Source organism: Dendropsophus ebraccatus, chromosome 4, assembly GCF_027789765.1.
Source record: "Dendropsophus ebraccatus isolate aDenEbr1 chromosome 4, aDenEbr1.pat, whole genome shotgun sequence".
Taxonomy (NCBI): Eukaryota; Metazoa; Chordata; class Amphibia; order Anura; family Hylidae; genus Dendropsophus; species Dendropsophus ebraccatus.
Window position 1 is genome coordinate 168,070,426 of NC_091457.1, and position 22,669 is coordinate 168,093,094.

The following is a 22,669-nucleotide window of genomic DNA, read 5'->3' on the forward strand; positions in this document are numbered from 1 at the left end:
ATATGCGTTCCTTCACTACATGTCCGGAAAGCCGAGCAGCCGCGAGGAGGAGGAGGAGGCCGCGGAGCACAGCAATTGGCACTGAGCCGGGCGGCCGCGGTTCGCTCGTGTCACACGGGAGATTAGTATAGAAGCCAATTTCAATATGTAAATGATATTTGCATTTTCTCAGTTTTTCTCTCCCTAAGAAGTGACTGAGCCGCGGTCCCCAGCCGCACTGCGCGTCCGGCTCATCCCGCTCCTCCATGTTATCCGGGCGGCGGGAGATGATCTGAGACGGAGGCTGAGCCCAGTCACTGAACATTTATAATATGGCAATGGTTATAGGGGGACATTTAATAAGTCCGACGTTTTTTTTACGCCGGACTTATAAATGTCCCCGCATCTCCGGCAAATCGGCCATTTACGAATGAAATCATGAGCAAATCATCACTTTCCGGCGGAAAAAAAAAGTACGCCCGTTGATACATGTCCCCCCTAGTCTTTATATTATATTAAAGGGCTTGTCCGGGGAGCTGAATAAAGACATGGCGGCCTACCAAGCCAGGGGGAGGTATTGGGCCATGATGGGTAGAAAGAGAAGCATTAGGGAGAAAAATGGCCTCTCTAATGGAGTGCTTCTGCAAAAAAAAATCTTTCAAATCAACTGGTGGCAGAAAGTTATATAGATTTGTAATTTATTTTTACTAAAAAAAAAAAAAAAGGAGTGAATATGGCCGAAAAGCGGCAGATCCCTCGGGGGGAAAGGTCATCTCCTTCCCTGCTCACATGGAATAAAGATTTCCTCTTACCGCCATTGATATTAGTATTAAAGGGGAACTCTGGGGGAATAGAAATCCTTTCAAACAACTGGTGTCAGAAAGGTATGTAGATTTGTAATTTACTTCCATGTAAAAATCTCCAGTCTTCCAGTACTTATCAGCTGCTGTATGTCCCGCAGGAAGTGGTGTATTCTCTCCAGTCTGACACAGTGCTCTCTGCTGCCACCTCTGTCCATGTCAGGAACTGTACAGAGCAGTAGAGGTTTTCTATGGGGATTTGCTGCTGCTCTGGACAGTTCCTGCTCCGTCCCTATTCCCCACCCTCCTCATCATTAGGAATGCTCCAGGCAGATTGTCTCCTATTCCTCAGCTGTGTGAGCACGGCACATGGGCTGGATCGTTAAGGCACCTGGGCAATGTTCACTGCAGAGGAATAGGAAAAATCCTGCCAGTGGCCCTCCTAATGATGAGGAGGGTGGGGAGGAGGGACGGAGGGGCGGTGCAAGGTTAGGGCACACACACTCTAGGCCTCGCCAGTTCGGCACGGGGCTGCAAGTTTAAAAAATGTTTTTAGGACAATAACTGCATCCCCTGCCGAAGGGACCCCAGGACGGATCTTGGATTAAAAGCAGCTATCCAAAAGTAGTCCAAAAGTGGTTTGGGGGGATCAGATTGTGGGTACAGAGGCATTTAAAGGGATTTTTCACAATTGGAAAATGATGGCTGCTTTTGTTCCCAACCTCTCTGTGTCCTATTGAAACAAATGTAGCTGAGCTGTAATATTGCACTCCACCCTGTGGACAGTTCAGAGAGGTGGCAGCCATGTTTTTCTAATCCTATAATCCCCTTTAAGCCATGAGCCTTTAGCGTCTCACCTGTCCGTGCTCAGCATTTTCCTTCCCTGATGAAGCAGGACATATCCTGGCGAGTGCCGCGTTGTCTTCACGAGTCTTTGACCCTTCCTGACTATTCTGGATCCAAACAAACTTCTCACTGTCCGTCCTAGAGATTCTATTCATCGTGATGACCGGGCAGGCCGGCAATGGGCGGTGAGGACTTTTCTGGACCCTCGGGGGTTGTCCTTCCAGTCCCTTTACCGTTCCGTTGGCACTCTTCAGAAACACGCCATTGTCACCACAGGAGATGAGCCTGACCGGCGGTGTCAGCCTCGGATTCGAAAGCTGTAAGATACAAGTCTGAATGTGGCCGTGAAACGAGGATTTTGCCAAATGTTCGGAATAGTTTGTACAGGATTTCAGAGCGTGTTGTCCCCGGAGTTTTATTATCGCCTCTTTGTAGTCTTGGATGGGGTCGGCAGCTGGACGCTGGGGGTTGATCTTTGTGTTGTTGTGGATTGTACACAGCGCGGCGGTCGGACTCTTTGTAACAACCTGTTGTCTCTCTCTTTGATCTGTGAAGACGTTGACCTTTTCTTCGGGAACGTTGGGTGATCTATCCGGCTTGTATCTTCCTGACATATTCTCGGTCAGGCTCAGCAGTCGTTTTACTCTGTTGCCGTTTTCTATAGTATTAATGTCTTTCGTAGCCGAGGAAAACTTCACCGTACAAGATGCAGATGATTGTGTCTTAGATTTATCTTCCTGCGCTCTGCCGCCACCTTGTAATATCGAGCTGTTCAGGATGTTGGTGAAGGAGAACGCTCTCACATCTCTCCGATACTTGGCAGTGGATTTCTTGAGGTATAACGCGGGAGATATGATAAAGCTCTCGATGTCGAGGTGTTTGCATCGGCGTTTAGATGATTTAGATGAATAGATTAAGAGGTCGTCTTCTTACATCCCGAAGACATGGAAAATAGAGAATATACGTTAACAAGTTATTACATGATGTTTTTCACTATAGTTTTATATGTCTTTTATACACTAGAAAGTTTGGTATCCTTAGTTTTGGTATCTATAGCTACTCATACATATTAACGTTGGCCGTTTCAGGGTCCTATTAGGGTCAATTTTTTAACGAATACCAATCACAAACGAGATTGTTTATCGTTAACCTGAGATCGTTCCCCATATTACACAGAACTATTGTCGTTAGTTACGATCGGTTACTGATCCCGGCAAATGAAGGAACCATATGGAATGACACTGAATGATTAGTAAACGGATGCGGAATTACAGCAAACAATTTACGATGATTTTGGTGTCAGCACAAACCGAACAATGAACGATTTCTCATTGGTCGTTTGATCATTGCTGCACTTACATAAAACGTTTATTGTTTAAATTTTAATGATATAACGATAATTCACACGATAATCGTCCAGTGTAATAGGAACCTAAGGCTGGACCGGCTAATGGGTATGGTTGCCTCCTGACTCTCCCCAATGGCAGATGTTGGAGGAGAGAAGGTTCCGGTCATACATCATCCCTATATATTGGTTTTTGTTCCTCTACAATAGCCAACAGGCCCTTATATTGTGGGGCAACTGGAACCACAATGAGGGTTAAAGGTTTTTGTGCTGACAGAAAAGGACTCAGCTAAAAAAAAATCCCATTATTTTGGACTGAAATAAAAATATAATTTTTTCTTATAGAATTGTGAAATATCGATGGTGCCACTAAACCTAATCTGGTCATCATTCAAAATATTTTGCCGATAATGAGAATGAAGATTGCCCAACACTGGAAGAGTCCAAAACTCCCATCCTTGTTTAAAAATGATGGCGGTGGTCCATCAAATCTGTGCGATGGAACACATGATAGCCGGGTGGTCAGACAAACTACAGTCCTTAAACAGTATGTGGGCTAACTGGTTCCAATTTTCATGCTATTCACCATGATCAGTTTACTTCACTTTGGGGCTCTTCAACACAATATACGCTGCAGGATTATGTACATTCAACTATATTTTAACACCATCTGTTTAGGTGTTCAGCGTTGTGCAGCCTGGTCAGGTGTTCTGTTATTTCTTGTTTTGTTATGACTTATTATTGTCTATTCCGACCACTGCTGATGCTCTGTATACCTAGTATTGGGACTACAATGTCATTTTTGCATCTAGCTGTGGCTAATGTACTGTTTTATATGTTTGAAAATGAAAAATCAATAAAATATTTGTCAAAGAATTGTGAAGTATCATGTGATGTAACATGGCGGCGGTCCCTGCGCTGGCTCCACCCCTCCGGTTCACTCTCCAGGGATCCGGTAATTCTCCGCTTACATTCTCGGCTCCACTTTTATTAAATAATAAATCAAATGAACAATTAATCACTTTGCTTTTTTTCTTACTACTTTTCTATTCTCTTTCTGTCACGTTAATCTTTTTGTCGTTTTTTCTCCCATTATACAGGGGAATACTTGAATAGAATTCATTTCTACAAATTGAAATGGTAATAATACAGTCTAATTACTCCGAGCACAATAAACCCGAGACGTTCTAACATCTCACCCCGTTCACCAACAAAGTGGTAAATTGCTTTTTTTTTTTTTTGTTGAAAACACGAAGAGTAATTAAACTTTCCTGCAAAGTCTTTGCTAATTCTCTAATAAAGATGCAAATTGTGTAGCGGCAGATTGTGTGATAAGCGGTGATAAAATTCCCCACGGACAGGAATCATTTCATAAAACAACGAACGCCGCCGATCTCAATTAGCGGAATAAGGAGGAGAATGGTCATTTTGTTATAAGTGTTCTCTCCCCGCACCCCGGAGCCCTGGGAATCGCCACTCTCTTACAGGATTAGAGGATTGGAGGTGAGACCGCCTATAATTACAGAACTGGAAGCCATCCCTCGTCTCGTAGTCATATTGATTTATTCCACCAATATCGCTCACGCCAGGCACAACGCTGCCAACACTTCCCATCTGCATTATATCCTCCCGTTATATCCCCAACCACAAGGGAGATGGCTCAAATAAATGGAGTAACAGATATATTTGTGTAATGCTGATGGTCGTCCCAGCCAGCATTGCCGCCATATTGCTTCTTACATTCTGGTCTCCTCCACCATCCAGCTGCTGCCATCACCGCTGTGATCAATAACTTCTGACATGGCAGTGCCCATTTAACACTGACCATCTGCTTCTCAGCACTATATATACTAACATTAGGAGTTGGTTCCAATTTAATGAAATTATATAAGCGCCCACACCGCTCCATGGTTCCTGATTCATGTAGGGGGGCAGCGCCACAAAGCAACCACCACAACAACAGCGCCCTAGAAGGGAGTGACCCAGTGATCCAGCAACCCCACTGCTGCCCGAGCTGACCCCACCGCCCCACAGACAATAATGGCTGCTTCTCTTTGGTGTGGTGCCATGTGGTGGTTATTATAGCGGCAGTGCAGTGTCTGTGAGGTGGTGGGGCCCAGAACCGGAGGGTCTAGGTGTGGCAACAGTGGAGATGCTGGACCACTGGGTCGCTCCCTCCTTGGGCGGCATTGTGCGGCACTACACCATTTAGGTTAGGGACCCACAGGAATCAGGAACCTTGTGGTGGTGTGTCGGCTTATACACTTTGATTAAATTGTAAATTAACTCCTGATGTTAGGATTGATTGTGCTGAGAAGCCGAGGATCAGTATTAAGCTCATGGATGGGCGGCCATGTCTGTTTTCTCTCCTTATAGAATTACTTCTATTTTACTTGTGCTTCAGGTGATTCTGTTACTGTGTATGTAGAGAAGTGAAGGTGGCAATCCATAGTGGTGGTGGTGCTCCTGGTAGGTAAATCCAAGAGCAGTGTAGAAGAGCTCCCAGCACTCTCGGTGTTACTCTTTCACCTTGTCCTTGTCTGGATGTAACCTGCCTGGTGTGTATATACATATATCCTGAGATAAAAAGAAAGGAAATAATGTTAGGGCAGACTAGATGGACCAGGTGGTCTTCTTCTGCCGATAATCTTCTATGTTTCTATGTTGTCTTGTACCACCTTGGATCTCCTGACCTCAGGCTGCTTTACTATGAGCATGTGCTGCCTGTCCTGGACTCCACATCTACGCTGCCCCAGACCTTGGCCATCATCGGGACCCGTATCTCTTGGCCAGCTGGGCTAGCTGCCTCCTATACCAGGACTACTTGCACAGGTAGAGACCTTGTAGAATATTATCCAGTTCAGAAGTCCTACAGCAGTCATAAATGAAAACTTAGGTTGGGATTTATCTGCATTTTTATGCTGTGGAGTATCAGAAAAAATCGGATATTTAGTGGACGTTGCTTCACTGAGAACAACGACCATGAAAGAAATCCAGTCCTTGCAGCAAGAGGGTATATACCGCACATACATTACATGCACTAACCAACGCCTGGAGATCCATTGGAAGGGATGAGTGGCTGAGAAGTGCTGAATAGCATTGCGTCTCCAGTATCAAGCATCTCCATTATCCAATAGTTACAGCATTCAGTGCTTCCACTATTCAGTTCCTGTAGTGTGCAGTGCCTCAAGCTTCCAATGCCTACAGTGTGCAATGCCTCCTGTATTCAGTGCCTCAAGCATGTAGTGCATCCAGTATCCAGTGCCTCCAGTATCCAGTGCCTCCAGTATCCAGTGCCTCCAGTATCCAGTGCCTCCAGTATTCAGTGCCTCAAGCATGTAGTGCATCCAGTATCCAGTGCCTCCTGTAATTAATGCATTCTGTATTCAATGGGAGGAGATAAAGAGAAAGAGAGCGGGGGCGCCTCCTGGTGCAATAAATGACAGCAAGGATATCTAAAACAAAAGGGGGATGAGTAGCACTCACCTAGTAGAGTTGTGCTAGATTATAGGCACAACTCTATGTGGAGCATAAATGAAGAAACACCGCAGCTCCTGCCAGGGTACGTCAAGAGAGTCGTACGACAAACAATGTAGTAGGCCGGCCGCAGCAGGCTACAGGACCATGGGGATCCTGGCTTGTGTAGGGCGCTGGTGTTCAGTGAACCACAGAATAAAGTGGTTATTCCATAGAAAGGTTTTATTAAAAAAACAACAACGCGTTTCGGCCACTGGATAAAAGGGGGCCTTTCTCAAGTGTCTCCAGTCTCCATTGCCTCCAGTCTCCAGTGTCTCCAGTCTCCATTGCCTCCAGTCTCCATTGCCTCCAGTCTCCAGTGTCCATTGCCTCCAGTCTCCAGTGTCCATTGCCTCCAGTCTCCAGTGTCCATTGCCTCCAGTCTCCATTGCCTCCAGTCTCCAGTGTCCATTGCCTCCAGTCTCCAGTGTCCATTGCCTCCAGTCTCCAGTGTCCATTGCCTCCAGTCTCCAGTGTCCATTGCCTCCAGTCTCCAGTGTCTCCAGTCTCCAGTGTCCAGTGACTGGTTAGATGGGGGTTATATAGCTTAGTATATAGTATATTCTCTCCACCTTTAGATGAAAATTTTGATGATAAAAAACACAGTGATGGGTGATCGTCCTTTTTCAGATTGTAAATTTCTGGTGTCTCCTCCCTCACTGACGAGTGTGAGACACACTGAGACCTACTGTATTGCATCTATTCAGCCCTTCCTATACAGAACATTATTCTTTATTTCACACTATAAAAGTCATGGCCAGCAATGGAAATATTTGCTTCCTGCTTTCCATAAAAGTATCATCTTTCTGCCATTGTGTAGAGCAGAGCCGGCCGTCTGGGGAAGAAGCCACAAAGGTTTGCAACAAACAATGGGTGAACCAATAACTTGTAGCTGCATCATAGCAACCCCCCACCCGCCCACACAAACACTAGTGGCGATTAGAGATGAGCGCAGCTCCGGCATGCTCAGGCCCGAATTGTGCTCATTTCTAGCTGTGATTCATACCATTGTACCATCGTACAGGAGCCTGTGCCCTCACCCTGATTTTTTTTATCTTGTAGGAGCCTTGGGTACCAATGCTGTGATTGGAGCCTGAGCCGGGGAGGACATCTGATGTCATCTGAGGGGCAAGGGGTTGGGAAGTGCACACAGCAGAGGGGAATGGATGGAACAGATTGTAGACTGTCCAGAAGAGATCCCCCAGGTCAGGACGAGTCATTGTTTCCAAATTTCCAACCAACTTTCACCCAAGTTACCGTTCAAATAAAATTGTTGAAGTTCAGATATTTGGTCTGGCATTAAAGGGAACCTGCACCCCCCCCCCCCCCCCGCTAGAGCCCCCTATACTCACCTGATCCCGCTTCTGGATCCGGTCGGGTCACGGAGATCTCAGCCGCTGCAGCCCGGCGCGCGCTGAGAGATGAGTCCAACACTCATAGAGAATGACCGAGAGTCCAGCGCTCCGTCATTCTCGACTAGGGGATCAGTGCCGCGATCTTCCTCCAGATAACGGCACGGAGCATGTGAAAAAGCCGTTAGAGTTAGGATTAGCGTAGTCGTGCAAGGGACCCAAACCCTAGTCCTACTAACCGTAACCTAGGCTTAGGGATACACTGTATTGGAGTTAAAGAGCTTGGATACAGGTGGATACAGTCGTAGGACGCCTCGGAGAGGCAGCCAGGACACTTTCAGTTCTAAACCAATGTGTTTGGTCTGAATTGAATATGACGGCTAATTTGACCTAATTGGATCGAAAATTAATTATGGGAAATTTCCTCATCTCCATTTAGGAGAATCATAAAATTGTGTTCAATAAAGTATCCTATGGGGATAAAGAACAAGGACGTAGAAGGTCACGGGCAGGAGAAGGGCTGATATTTCATCACTCTGGGACCCGAGGTAAGTAATAATGTAGTTAGTATTCAGTTACATTGGTCATGAGACAAAGATCAGAATCATGGGGGAGAATACAGATGGGGAGATGCATGGCACCAAGGACATGATAGCAGCACCGAGCAAATGATGGAGCTCATAGCAACGACTATCGCGGAACTAAACGCTCATCCATTCAATGGCTGAATGGTCCCTCGTCCTTGTATTTCACACTTAGGACCCTACTACATGGGACGATTATCGTGCAAATTATTGTTATATTGTTCAAATTTAAACAATAATCGTTTTGTGTAAATGCAGCAACGATCAAGCGACCAACGAGAAATCGTTTATCCTTCGTTTGCTGCTGACACCAAAATCATTCTTAAATCGTTCGCTGTAGTTCCAGATTCGGTCACTAATCGTTTAGTGTAATTCCACATTGTTCCTTCATTTGCTGGGATCAGATGGAGTAACCAATACGACTATCGCTCTGTGCAGTATGGGGAACGACCTCAGGTTAACAATAAATTATCTTGTCTGCAATTGTTTATCGTTAATTATTAATCGCTAAAAATCACTTTGTCTGATAGGACCCTAAGTCTGTGCTCGGATTCGTCTTTATTCACAAGTCATAAGTTTTCTCCTATAATATCGTTGCTGGATGGCAGAGCTGGATGGCGCTCGACGCTCTGGGGCTGGAGGTTAGAAATCCTGAGAGATCTGGACGGACGTAGAGTAGATGTGACTGGAGCCGGACATGTGAATAATACAAAGCTGCAGAGCTGCATTCAGTCGAGTGTCCCAAGATGACTCGAGGAAACATTCGCACACACTTTCAATAATTTACCGGGAAATGTCAGCAGATTTTCATTTAAAAGCTTAAGTAAAGAGACAAGGACGTTTCCCCGGTAATGGAGGATTCTTTGCCGCGCGCCGCTCGCTCTACAATTTTAAATGAAAGTACTAAACCTAGTAATAAAGAAAAGCCTCCATTGTTCTATTATGGCTGGATGCGTCTCGTCCTCATGGACAGATAACCCTCCAACTCCACTGACAGGGCGACAGGATGAGACATAGTGAAGGCCTTGGTCAGATATCACCTTTCCTACAGGTCGCTATATACCATGTCTATCAGGGAAGGGATGTCAGCTCAGCACCAGCATTTCCTGATGTAAACAGGAAGTCACTGGCCATGGTCGTCTATGATTGATGATTGTCTTCCTTCACCAGCGTCTATTCCCAGTGATTTGGGTCTTCTGTGTTCTGACCTCGGGCTTGTTCCCTGGTTTTCCTGCTTCCGGATCTGGTCCTTAAGTTCCTCCATGGTTCGGACTCTTTTATAGCCCTGACTTTGTCCCTGACGTTCCCTCCTGGCTCCTGGTCGTTCCCTCCTTCCCTCCTGGTCACCCAGCTTGCTGTCTATCTTCTTACCCTTCCTTCTCCTGTGCATTTAGACAAGAAGGGACCGTCTCCCAGTTTGGGGCCATCGCTTAAAGAGGTTGTTTGTGGAGCAGAAGATAACTGAAGCCTTCCACTTCCCAGCGCTCGTTTTTACAGATTCCACATCTCAAAGGTAAGTCTTCTGAGACATGGGGGGGGGGGGGGGGGGGCTAAGTCTTGTTCTTGAAGCTACGCCCGCACATGTTGTCATCAATATTGTGCAGCTATTAGATATTGCCCCTCACCTCTCAGAAACGTGGAGAGGAAAAGTTTCACGGCTGTCTTCTGCTCACCAAACAACCCCTTTAAGGTGGATATTCCAGGTAGGTATGGATAGGGAAGCAGGTGAGATTCGGGTGGCACTTCCCTGTTCTCTTCAACCACTCACCTGAGTCCTGACCTGAAGCTTTAGCATTTTGGTTTCGCCGTAAATAAGTATAGTAGGTGAAACAAGGTCGTAATAAGTGGCCAAAAACACTAATGGTTCCTAGCTGGACTGTGGGCGAATGCGTGAACCTCTACACCACCAAACTACACCACAACAATCCAGACTGAGAGGTTCTCTGGAAACTACACGTTGTGATTCATCCAGCTCCCCGATATGGACTACGGCGCAGGATATGTGACCTCCATAACATGAATGTTGTGAAACAATCCTCCCCCGACACTTCATGCTGCGATCCTGACATTGGAGAACATCTCGTCACTAACAGCCGGAACCTATTGTAAAGATATTCTATTTCATATTGAAGAAGCTGACTACAATATTACCACGATAGACGTGACGCTTGTGCTGGCATCGGCCTCCTGTTTGGATGAATAACATGGTAACGTGATTCTTGGCACTGTCATGTGGCTGAGCTTGCGGAAAGTCAAGAGCTTTGTACAATCATGAAGTGTAGCTATAGAATTCACTATTGTTATACTATTGCGATATCGTAGTGTTTGCCTCCATCTATCAGGTTTTCCCCTCGGTTTCCATTCTCTTCTATCCACCTTCACCTTTTAGACCATTAGACTGATCATTCTTAAAGGGGTTTTCCATTGAATCACTTATGTCACTTATTTAATTGGGCGTGAGAATTTCTGCTCAGGAACTTCCCCACCGATCGTGGGCACTTCAGCCATTTCTGACATGGGTATCCGGCAGTCGGAGCGCCACCTATGACAATTTACTGAAATATCATCGAAGAATCTGCATGGAAGATGCCACTTTTCTATTGCACAGCAAAATCTTGGCTTTAGCAGATGTCACCAGAGGGATCAGTCAGGGATCCGGAGTGATGTCTTCAAACATTTTTCTAGGTCTAATTTTCTTCACCTAATTGAATATGACAGGCGCCTGAGCATTGACCAACTGATTAAAGAGACTCTGTTAGTAGGTTTATGGCGTCCTATCTCAGGGTAACATACACTGGTGACAGAGAAGGAGAACAGAATGATGGATCACTTACATTGTTCTGTGCAGAGATCCAGAGATCTCCTCCTGAATAACATGGACAATAAGTAGTCATCTCCATTATATGCATGAGCTCAGTCCTGGATATTCATGAGCACCAGCACATTCCTCCCTCCAGCTGCTGATTGGCAGTTATCTATCCATGCTGTGTATAGGCAGTCAGCTGTCAATCAGCAGCTGGAGGGCGGGGGGAGGGGTGCAGCAATAATCCTATTCTCCTGCATATTAGGAGAACGGCTGAACAGAATGATGTCAGTAATACATCGACCTGTGCAGCATTTCTATCACTAGTTTATGCTGCCCTCATTTAAGGTGGAATACATCTAGTGACAGGTTCCCTTTAAAGTGCCCAAATGCTGTGGCTTCTTCATTGGTGACCAGGCAGAGAGCTGTAGTAACGGACATTGCCTGGTAAACATGGAAGAGGCAACAGCGCTCATCACGGCCTCTTCAATCACTTCCTTGGAGGAGTGGACCACCAAATGATCCTGACTGTAGGTCACCAGTATCATTGTCCAGGAAACCCCTTCATTGTGATTTTCTTCTGGCTGATCATGTGGTTTCCATGCCTCCTCTGTCCTCTTGTGAGTTAAGGTTTTCGCTTTTTGGGGTCCTCAGTGGTGGTGGTGGTGGTGTGGGGGGGGGGGGGGGGGGGGGGGGGGGTTCGGGGGTCTCATCTATGAATACTGCAGTCTATTTGCGGTAATGTGCATTACAGAAATGGACCAACCATAGTGACTAAAAGAAGGTGTTTGGTCTCCTGAGATCAATGGATCTGGGGTGGGCACAATTCGGTGTATACCTGCATACTGCTTGGCCAGTTTACCGACATACAATACACCACAATCATCTTCTGCTACATGGATATATGACATCATAGACATCATTACTTTCAGGTGACCCATAAAGCGCAGTGAGCAGTTTGGTCGCCATAAAGATTTGACCACCTCCCGTTACAGAAGTTGGTTATCACCCCGACGTCTTCTCCATCCTTCTCGCTCTGGTTGGACGTGTTCAGTCTTTAGCGCAGGATTATGACTGCGGATACAGAAATCTTATCTGGTCCCATCAATCATCTGCTTGGTAATTTGTTTGTGGGTTTACTCTTCTCTTGTGATTGATGGGACAGTAAATGTGGCTCGGTCATTGGCAGCGTTCATGAAAATGATGTTATAGTGAATTATTAATCAAGTAAACAGCGATCAATCATGAGCCGACGAGACCCCGCTATTGTTTCTAGTCATTTATTATGTAACGTTATCATTTCTGGGTGACTTCTGATAATCTGTATTACAGTTCTTATAGACAGTCTTTAGTTTGGACAGATACCGCAGGGTCAACTTCAATGTTAGGAACTAGGGAAGAGCGAATGTTCATAACAAATCTGGTTAAAATAATAATAACAAATAAAATCACAGAATAGACCAGGATACAAGGGATTATTACTACTATAATCCCTTGTATCCTGGTTTTCTATGACTATCAAGATGTGTGCCGTCACCCCTGTTAGGGTGAGACCTTAAATTAGTCTCCTCAGATATACCTGGGTGCTGCCTAATAAAAAATGTAATGTGACAGCTGTCTGTGAGTATCAACCAAGACACATGAAAGCAACTTCAGTGTTCAAGCTGATCTACTTTATTAAGTGAAAATCTCAGTTCATATATTTACAATAAAGGTTCAAAAAATAGGAGTTGTGAAGAAAAATGTTGGCGACTCATTGGGATTCTTGGTGTCCAAGACCGTGCACCTGAGTGCTGATGTCTGCTCCTTTAATTATGGGCGAGGGCAGTACATGTCTGTTAGTGCCCATTGGGTCAACATTCCCCCAGAAGCCCATCAGGAAGTTAGCCCATTCTTGCCACTGTCACCTCCCCGGTGCTTTAGGGGGCCAGTTCTGGACAAGTTCTGTCTCCACCTCCTTGCAACCATCCACCACTTTGACTGCAGTCCAACCTGCCCCGGTGTCTTACCAACGATGTCAGGCCCGGTGCTCTCAGGCTGTCCTCCATTTTGTAAGCCTGGGTGAACGGAGCCACAGTGGGCAGGAGCTCCTCCGGACCATCAGGGAGGAGATATATGAATGGCTGAGCCAAGGTCAACTAACGGTGGGAACAAAGGGAGGAACATTGTCTCTGCAGTGCAGCAGGGAGTCATACACTTTGTATGGCACATGTGATAAACCTCATAGTACACAGGTTTCTTCGAACATTTCCTGCCAATTGTTGATCCCTTTTGAGGATGCGACTCTGATTGTTAACAGGCATGACGATGGATTCAACAAAATCATCCCACTTGTGCGTGTTTTGAAAAGTGCGCTGAACAACATCATCAGGATTCCCAGGCCACCACTCCAAGGCTGAACATCCTCCTCCTCCTCTGTCAATTGTCTGTTCTCAACCATACTGGCCTGGGTACAATCAGGTACTATTACAGTACTATTACTCCTACTGGTTCCATTGTCAAATGTCTGTTTTCCACCCTACTGAGTCCAAGGAACTTTGTGTCCTATGTCCCGTGTAATCACTTACACCTTGGCTAATTTTTTTTTCACTTTTTGCACTTAGATTTTTTCCACTTTTTTCTTTGTAATAGCAACTGCAACTAAACAAAACTACATGTATACCCTATGAGACTCCCACTATTGTAACTGCAATTATTCAGCCGTTATAGCAAGGTTCATTTTAGGTTCGATTCGTACAAATCCGAATTTCACGAAAGTTCGACGAATCGAACTGAACCAAACTTTTCAAAAGTTTGCTCATCCCACCTTGTCTCAGGAAGACCACCCCATATATTGTGTTCTTCTATGACCCCTTCTATATAAGCCACAACATAGAACCCCTCTATATATAGAACCCCTCCGTATATTTCACTGGTCACCATGAGGCGCCACATCTCCCCGACATAAATCTATTACCCTGGTGAACTGATAATAGAGAAGCCGAACCTGGAGCAATGGGATAGGATAGTGATCCACTGGGTCCACACGGGTTCAGCAATGTTTTCCAAACCATACACTCGGCATGTGACTCCCGGTAGCTGGAGACGTTGGATGCAGTTTCCTTGTATTACGTTGCTTTCCAGTATTTACTGGGACTGTTACTGGGAAGTTACCTACAGGCCATTTCCAAACATTTTAATCCCAATCCATGGGAAATTTTAAGCCCCAACCCAGGTCCACCACCTCCAGGAAAAAACTTTTGCATAGGTTCCATCTCGATACTAGGATGGGTGGGTTCCCATTCACAATGGAATAGGCAAGGAATTCTGCTTGTCCCATTGGTGCAATGGGATTTCTCAAGCGCAATCTGCGATTCACCCAAAGAATTGACATGTGAAAGTCCTCATCTATTCTGTGGTGTGAACATAGGCACCATAGGCAGAGTGATTTATGGCTTTTCCATCATCCTCGTGGCAGTGGTCATCTTTTTAACATGAAAATACAGAATAAAACAGAAAATTCTCTATAGGACACCTGATGGAGCCTTTAGAAGTGGCGATCTACATGATGGGGGAGGGGGGGTCTAAGGTTCCTGGTTTCCAGTAATGGTGTAGACATATATGCAGAGATTCTTATATACATTATACAGAGCAGATAAGGGGCCTATTCCACGGAGCAATAATCAGCCGAATCGGCCAGATTCAGACGATTATCGCTCCGTGGAATAGAGAGAACGATCAGCCGATGATTGTGTCATCGGCTGATCATTTATTTAGGTTCAAACCTAAAATCATCGGTACATGGAATAGCGGGGTGCATCGCTACGTGGAATAGCAACCAGCTTCTTAGCAGCCTGTCTGAGCTGACAAACCACTCAGCCAATCACTGTCCGGGACCGCCGCGGCCAGTGATTGGCTGAGCGGTCTGTCAGTTCAGAAAGCCGCTTCAAAGCTGCTGCGGCACAGGACCGGGAGGAAGAAGGAGAAGACCTGCAGCCCGGACAGGTAATGTATGAAACAAGGGCTGCAAGGACATCGGTAATGTCCCTGCAGCCCTCGCTAAATGATTGTTGGGCCGTGGAATAGGCCCAGTAATTGAGCGCCGATCTAGCAGATCGGCGCTCGTTTACATCGTTGATTGGGCCCTGGTCAGCCCGTGGAATACCACCCTAAGTCCCAGGGGATCCATCACATCTATTGCTACGGGTTCCTTACGATGATGTCCCGGGATTCGAGGAATTGTTCGGTATATATTACTTAGAGGGGTGTACTGCTTATTCTACTCAGCCCCTATCTACAGAAATGTACAAGAGAAGAGGTCAGTAGAAGGACTCACCGTCATCGCTCGGAGCAGGGACGTCCCAGCCGTCACACAACGATTCCTCTTTTTCACATCTAACAATTGTAAAGGGGATAGCAAATAATCAGTTGGATGTCACATGACGGTTTCAGATTCATAAAAAGAAAAACTCAATCAATGAAACATGGGACATTAGAGGAGGAACGTTCAGTATTCACAGTTATGGCGGCATCGGCCTCGTCTAAAGCCAATGGAAGACGGAGATGAGGAGAAGCCCTCCTAGGTAATGTATGCTGCAAGGACATCGGTAACAATGTCCCTGCAGCCCTCGATAACGATTGTCGGGTCGGGGAATAGGCCCAGTAAACGAGCGCCAATCTAGCAAATCGGCGCTTGTTTACATCGTTGCTCGGCCCTTGGAATATGACCCTTAGGGGGGCGGCATAGAACTACTTCAGCCACCGGTAATCAAATGCCGAATGATCAGACTTGAGCATTCTCTGTCTCTACTGAACACATTGTATTGTAAGTAATGATACTGGATACTGGATAACACGTCAGGCAGATATTTCCTGTCAAGATAACATTTCCAGAAAACCTGCAGTATCTGTAGCTTATATATCCTGGTCTCCTCTGTAATTTGTCACACAGTGTGATGTAAAGGCGGGGGACTAGTTATGTATGTTTATGTAGTTTAGGGGTGGATCCCCTGTGGGTTCTGTAGGGCTGGGGATAGATACCCTGTGGGTTCTGTAGGACTGGGGATAGATACCCTCTGGGTTCTTTAGGGCCGGGGTAGATCCCCTGTGGGTTCTGTGGGGCCGGGGTAGATTTCCTTTGGGTTTTGTAGGGCCGGGTGTAGATCCCCTGTGGGTTCTGTAGGGCTGGGGGTAGATCCCCTGTGGGTTCTGTAGGGCCGGGGTAGATCCCCTGTGGGTTCTGTAGGGCCGGGGTAGATCCCCTGTGGGTTCTGTGGGGCCGGGGTAGATTTCCTTTGGGTTTTGTAGGGCCGGGTGTAGATCCCCTGTGGGTTCTGTAGGGCCGGGGGTAGATCCCCTGTGGGTTCTGTAGGGCCAGGGGTAGATCCCCTGTGGGTTCTGTAGGGCCAGGGGTAGATCCCCTGTGGGTTCTGTAGGGCCGGGGTAGATCCCCTGTGGGTTCTGTAGGGCTGGGGATAGATACCCTGTGGGTTCTGTAGGGCTGGGGATAGATACCCTGTGGGTTCTGTAGGGCTGGGGATAGATACCCTCTGGGTTCTTTAGGGCCGAGGTAGATCCCCTGTGGGTTCTGTGGGGCCGGGGTAGATTTCCTTTGGGTTTTGTAGGGCCGGGTGTAGATCCTCTATGGGTTCTGTAGGGCCGGGGGTAGATCCCCTGTGGGTTCTGTAGGGCCGGGGGTAGATCCCCTGTGGGTTCTGTAGGGCCAGGGGTAGATCCCCTGTGGGTTCTGTAGGGCCGGGGTAGATCCCCTGTGGGTTCTGTAGGGCCGGGGTAGATCCCCTGTGGGTTCTGTAGGGCTGCTAACGTTTCTGTCAGTTCTCCGGCTGCTATAACTCAATGTATACACATTGGGAGCACATCGAGTCTCAGTCTACACAGGCTACACAGGCTACATTACAGCAGATACTCGGAACGGGCAACAACGCAGCCTGAGCACCTGCCATGTTACCTGGACTCATACATATCTCCACTCAGCATCTATGGTTTATTACTAGAGTGTTCTCAAAAAGAGAAGAGGATAGAACCCAACAAGCCAACGACCCCTTCCTATGTGAAGAAATAGAGCGAGATATACGGAGCAGAGCGTGACTGCAGGATCAGACTACTAAGGACTTACATGTAGTCTGTTACCATGGAGACACATCTGCCTACAGAGGAGCTGTGTACACAGATCGGTTGGAATATTATTTTAAAAACTTACAATAAAACCAGTATTGGCTGCTGTCGCTTGTTTCTAAATATGTAAATGAAGCGCTGAATACATGAATATGATGAAAAACTCCGCAACCGGATTGTCAGCAAAATAAAAAAACGTTGCAATGAATCCGCATACGAAATGAGGCAGAATACTAATAGACGAGAGAAACACGAAGAGTAAACTCAATTAAGCAAACGACAATGAAACGCTGATCAGATTAGTTCCCAACACGGGACCCGGCGTCCTTCATTACCAGCGCTCACGATGAACGTCCCATATGGTCTCCTGAACCGGAGCGCACAGGGCGGCCATTACCGAAGCTACAAATTACGCTGAACACTACTTGTCACAATGTCAGTGTTATCTGAGAACATCGCGGTAGAACACGGTCGCTGTGGGGGCTTCATATCGGATTTACATTTAACCCTTTATGGTGTTGATTTGCTGCTGATTTCCATACAGAATATTCTATAATTGAGAAGAAGATGGCCGACCTGCGACCCTTCCACTGTGCGCAGAAGTTAAACCCCTCCATGTTTTCTATGGTATTTGGAGGGGAACGCGGGATGCTTTCTGGCGCTGCGCTCGTCTATAAATAAACCTCTTTATATGTCAGCCTCGCGTGTTCTTTGTCGGAGGAGACGGGTCTGTGCCAACCTTCCTTCTGCTTCAGGACTTCTTGGAGAAAGGTTGCTCAAGACTTTCCTGATTTCCATATCAAGCTGATACAAAGCCAACGACATTATCGAGAAGCGGCATTGTTCTCCGGCGGTTTGTTCCCTTTTATCTGGAAGCTTCTTAAAGGAGACCTGTCCCATTGAAGGATCTGCGGGCAGTATGGTATAGAGGCGGGCAGCATGGTATAGAGGCGGGCAGCATGGTAAAGAGCAGTAGGAGCCAAGCAGACTGATATATGGGAAACTGTATCATTAATAATTTCTTTATCTAAACCTCTGCTCATTCTGGGGTTAGGAGTCTAGTGGGAGGGCCCAATCAGTGATTGACAGTTACTGTAGTTTTATATACAAGGAATCTGTTAGAAATGTGACTTTGCGCTCCTCAGTCCGTGCCGGGCGGCCGAGGAAGCGCTGAATTTCTGTCTGTGTATGCACTGAATGAACTGTGTTTTACTTTCCAGCCACACCTACCTTGCCTGTCAGACTTCTGGCAGTGTAGGGGTTACTGCACTGCTAGGTCTGTTCAGCTGAGCTTGATGCTGGGATCTGGGCTGCTCCAATCAGCTGCTGGACCTGGTCTTTTTTCCTGGATAAAAAGCAGTCAGATCCTCTGTTCCCTGCTGGTTATTAGTTGTTACTAGTCCCAGCTCCCCTGCTCCTTTCCCAGCGTTCCCTGTCCTAATCCCCTTGCTATTGCTCTACCCGTATTCTGACCTCTTGCCTGACATTTGACTATCCGCTCTCCTTCTGATTTTGTACTGCGTTGTCTGTTTGGTTTTGACCCTGCTAGTTGACTATCCTCCATTGTGTTTTGTTTGTCTGTCTACGTTTTGTGTATTCACCTACGCAGTGTAGGGACCGACTCCGTGGTTGTCCACGACCGTTTAGGGTCGACTGAGGCAAGTAGGCAGGTGACAGTGGGTGGGTTCAGATCTAGGGCCCACTGTCTTTTGTCTTGTCTATGCCTGCCTGTCATGACAGAATAGCCAGCCTCTAAAAAAAAAAATAAAAAAAAAAAATTTTTTTTTTTTCTTTTGCGGATCATCATGGATCCTGTGAAAGCTCTGGTTGATCATCATGGATCCTGTGAAAGCTCTGGTTGAGCAAATGCAAGGTCTGAACAGGCTAGTTCAGAATCTTGCAGAACAGGTGCAGGAGCAGGAGTCCACACCACGGCAAGTGACCATGACCGCGGCAATGCCTCTGGAACCTCCGATTCTGCTCCCCGAAAAATTTAAAGGGGAAAAGAAGGCCTTCAGGATCTTCAAGGAAGGTTGCAAATTATTTTTTCGTTTACGTCCCCGCTCCTCAGGAGATGAAACCCAAAGAGTCGGCATTGTCATGTCTCTCTTGCAGGGTCCTCCTCAGGAGTAGGCTTTTTCGTTACCCCCTGATTCTATGGAATTATCTTCAGTGGACCAATTTTTTGATGCCCTGGGGTTACTATATGATGACCCAGACAGAACCGCTGTGGCAGAGCGACAGCTGACTTCTCTGCGACAGGGTAAGAGACCTGTAGAGGAGTACTGTGCAGAATTCCGTCAGTGGTGCGTTCCTTCAGGGTGGAACGATCCAGCATTGAGGTGTCAATTTAGGATGGGGTTGTCTGACCAACTTAAGGACCTATTAGTGGTGTACCCTACCCCTGACACGTTAGAAGGGACTATGACATTGGCAATAAGGGTTGACAGGAGACTCAGAGACAGACGTGGGGAAAAGAGCGCCTCTGATGCTTCTAAATCTCTTTCTTTCCCTAACTCTACTCCTAAGTCTAATCCTTCTGTTCCTCTGTTGTCACAAGAAGAACCCATGCAACTAGGTGCTGCTGACACCCAGACCCGACGAGCTCTTCGGCTACAGCACAATCTCTGCCTGTACTGTGGCAAGTCTGGTCACTGGGTGAAAGAATGTCCATCCAAGCCTGGTCAACCGGCGAAAAGACTCCAGCGTCTGAGTGACTGTCGAGAGAGTCACTCAGGCGCACAGGTACCTCTAGAAAATAAGAACAAATTGATGTTGCCCATCTCGTTGTTTTTAGGTAATAAGTGTATTTCTGGGTACGCTCATGTGGATTCTGGAGCTTCTGCCAATTTTAGTAGCTCCACGTTTTGGTCATGCTTGGGAATTTGCCCTCTTCTGCTTAAATGTCCATTAACTATTACTGGTGCTGATTTTACCCCTTTGGCCCGGGGTAAAATCCAGTACATCACTCCGCATCTTGAGGTGCAAATTGGATCAGTTCACAAAGAAAATCTTGATTTTCTGGTTATGGATAACTTATCCTCTGACATTATTTTGGGTTTGCCCTGGTTGGACCAGCATAATCCTGTGTTTGACTGGTCTAACAGGGAATTGATTAAATGGGGGCCAAATTGTGCTTCTCATTGTATTGCGCTGAATGTCACAGATTGTTCTCCTGTGGAGGGAGCAATTCCTGAGTTTTTATCTGACTTTGCTGATGTCTTTGATGAGAAGGCTGTGGAGGTGCTACCGCCACACCGACCTTATGATTGTGCGATTGACTTGATGCCAGAGTCCAAGTATCCTAAGGAAAGAATCTTCAATCTGTCTAGACCTGAGAGGGAGGCCATGCGAGAATATATCCAGGACAGCCTTCGCAAAGGTCACATTCGTCCCTCTTGCTCTCCCTTAGGGGCTGGGTTCTTTTTTGTGGGGAAAAAATATGGTGGTCTTAGACCGTGCATTGATTATCGTGAACTAAACAAGATTACCATTAAGAACCAACATCCCCTTCCCCTAATTCCGGATCTATTCAATCAGATTGTGGGCGCCCAGTGGTTCTCAAAGATTGACCTACATGGGGCCTACAATCTGATAAGAATAAGGGAGGGGGACGAGTGGAAAACTGCCTTTAATACGCCTGAAGGGCATTTTGAATATCTGGTTATGCCATTTGGGTTAAGCAACGCGCCGGCAGTTTTTCAACATTTTGTTAATGATGTTTTCCGTAAATATCTTGGGCAATTTTTAGTAGTTTATCTGGATGACATTTTAATCTTCTCTCCTGATTGGGCCTCACATATAGGCCACGTTCGTAATGTTATGGAATTGCTCAGATTGAACCATCTGTACGCTAAACTGTCCAAATGCCAGTTCGGGATCCAAAAGGTCTCTTTTCTGGGTTACATTATCACCCCTAACTCCTTCTGTATGGACCCACTGAAGGTGGCTGCTATTGAGAAATGGGAACGACCTACTAGTCTAAAGGCCCTGCAACGATTTTTAGGATTTGCCAATTATTATAGAAAATTTATTAAAGGCTTCTCAGTCATTGCCAAACCACTGACTGACTTAACCAGAAAAGGAGCTGATCTTGTGAACTGGAGTCCCGAAGCTGTACAGGCATTTGGACAGTTGAAAAAATGTTTTTCTGAGGCCCCAGTGCTTATTCAGCCGGATTTAGATCAGCCATTCATCATCGAGGTAGATGCTTCAGAAGTGGGGGTTGGAGCGGTCCTCTCACAAGGTTCCGAGACCCTCACTAATCTTAGACCTGTAGCCTATTTTTCAAGGAAGTTCTCTAAAACTGAGTGTAATTATGACATTGGTAACAGGGAGTTGTTGGCCATTAAATGGGCCTTTGATGAGTGGAGACACTTCCTTGAAGGGGCTTAAACATAAGATCAGGGTTTCAACTGATCATAAAAATCTCTTATACCTTGATAAAGCTAAGCGCCTTACTCCTCGACAGGCAAGGTGGGCGTTATTTTTTACCAGGTTCCATTTTGAAATTACCTTCCGTCCGGGTTCTAAGAATGTCCGAGCGGATGCTCTGTCTCGCAGCTTTGAGGCCAGCAGTGCCCCCAGGGAAGAACCTGAGACTATTTTAGCACCAGGTGTGGTCGTTGCCACCCTCCAACCTGACCTTGCCGCCCAGGTGGTAGATTCACAATCCCTAGCCCCTAGGAACATCCCGGAGGGAAAACTCTTTGTACCCCCCAACCTTCGACTCGGGGGCCAGAGATACTAAACTGTTTGTTGAGGCCTGTGAGGTCTGTGCCAGGTCCAAGGTTTCTTGTAGATTACCTGAAGGTCTTCTACATCCTCTCCCTTTGCCTGAGAGACCCTGGACCCACATTTCAATGGATTTTATCACTGACTTGCCATCTTCAAAAGGGAAGACTGTTATCTGGGTCGTAACTGATAGATTTTCTAAAATGTGCCATCTGATTCCCTTTAAGAAACTCCCTAATGCACGTACGTTAGCATATCTGTTCATCAATCACATTTTACGACTTCATGGGGTTCCAGAGAACATTGTGCCTGATAGAGGGGTGCAGTTTGTCTCTAAGTTCTGGAGGGAGTTCTGTGGTCGATTAGGGACTTCATTGGCATTTTCATCTGCCTTCCATCCTCAGACTAATGGGCAGACTGAAAGAGTCAACCAATCATTAGAACAATTTCTAAGATGCTTTGTTTCTAGTGCCCAGGACAAATGGAAGGAGTATTTGTCCTTGGCAGAATTCGCCCTCAATAATAGAGAAAATCATTCTACCAAAATGTCGCCATTTTTCTGCAATTATGGTTTTAATCCGAGGTTTTCATCTGCG

General features: G+C 46.3%; 1 protein-coding gene across 2 annotated transcripts in view; it reads right to left on the minus strand.

The window, feature by feature from the left end:
• LOC138790120 (uncharacterized) overlaps window positions 1-22,669 on the minus strand; it is a 74,325-nt gene that overhangs the window by 39,659 nt on the left and 11,997 nt on the right. Inside the window, exons 2-3 of one of the 2 annotated variants that reach the window (XM_069969087.1) lie at window positions 15,541-15,599; window positions 1,637-2,550 (exon numbers count right to left, since the gene is read on the minus strand). In XM_069969087.1, the coding sequence (XP_069825188.1) occupies window positions 1,637-2,239 (603 nt within the window). In that variant the 5' untranslated portion in view covers window positions 2,240-2,550; window positions 15,541-15,599. Of the gene's footprint in view, window positions 1-1,636; window positions 2,554-15,540; window positions 15,600-22,669 lie in introns of both variants that reach the window. The other variant, XM_069969086.1, reaches the window with a different exon arrangement.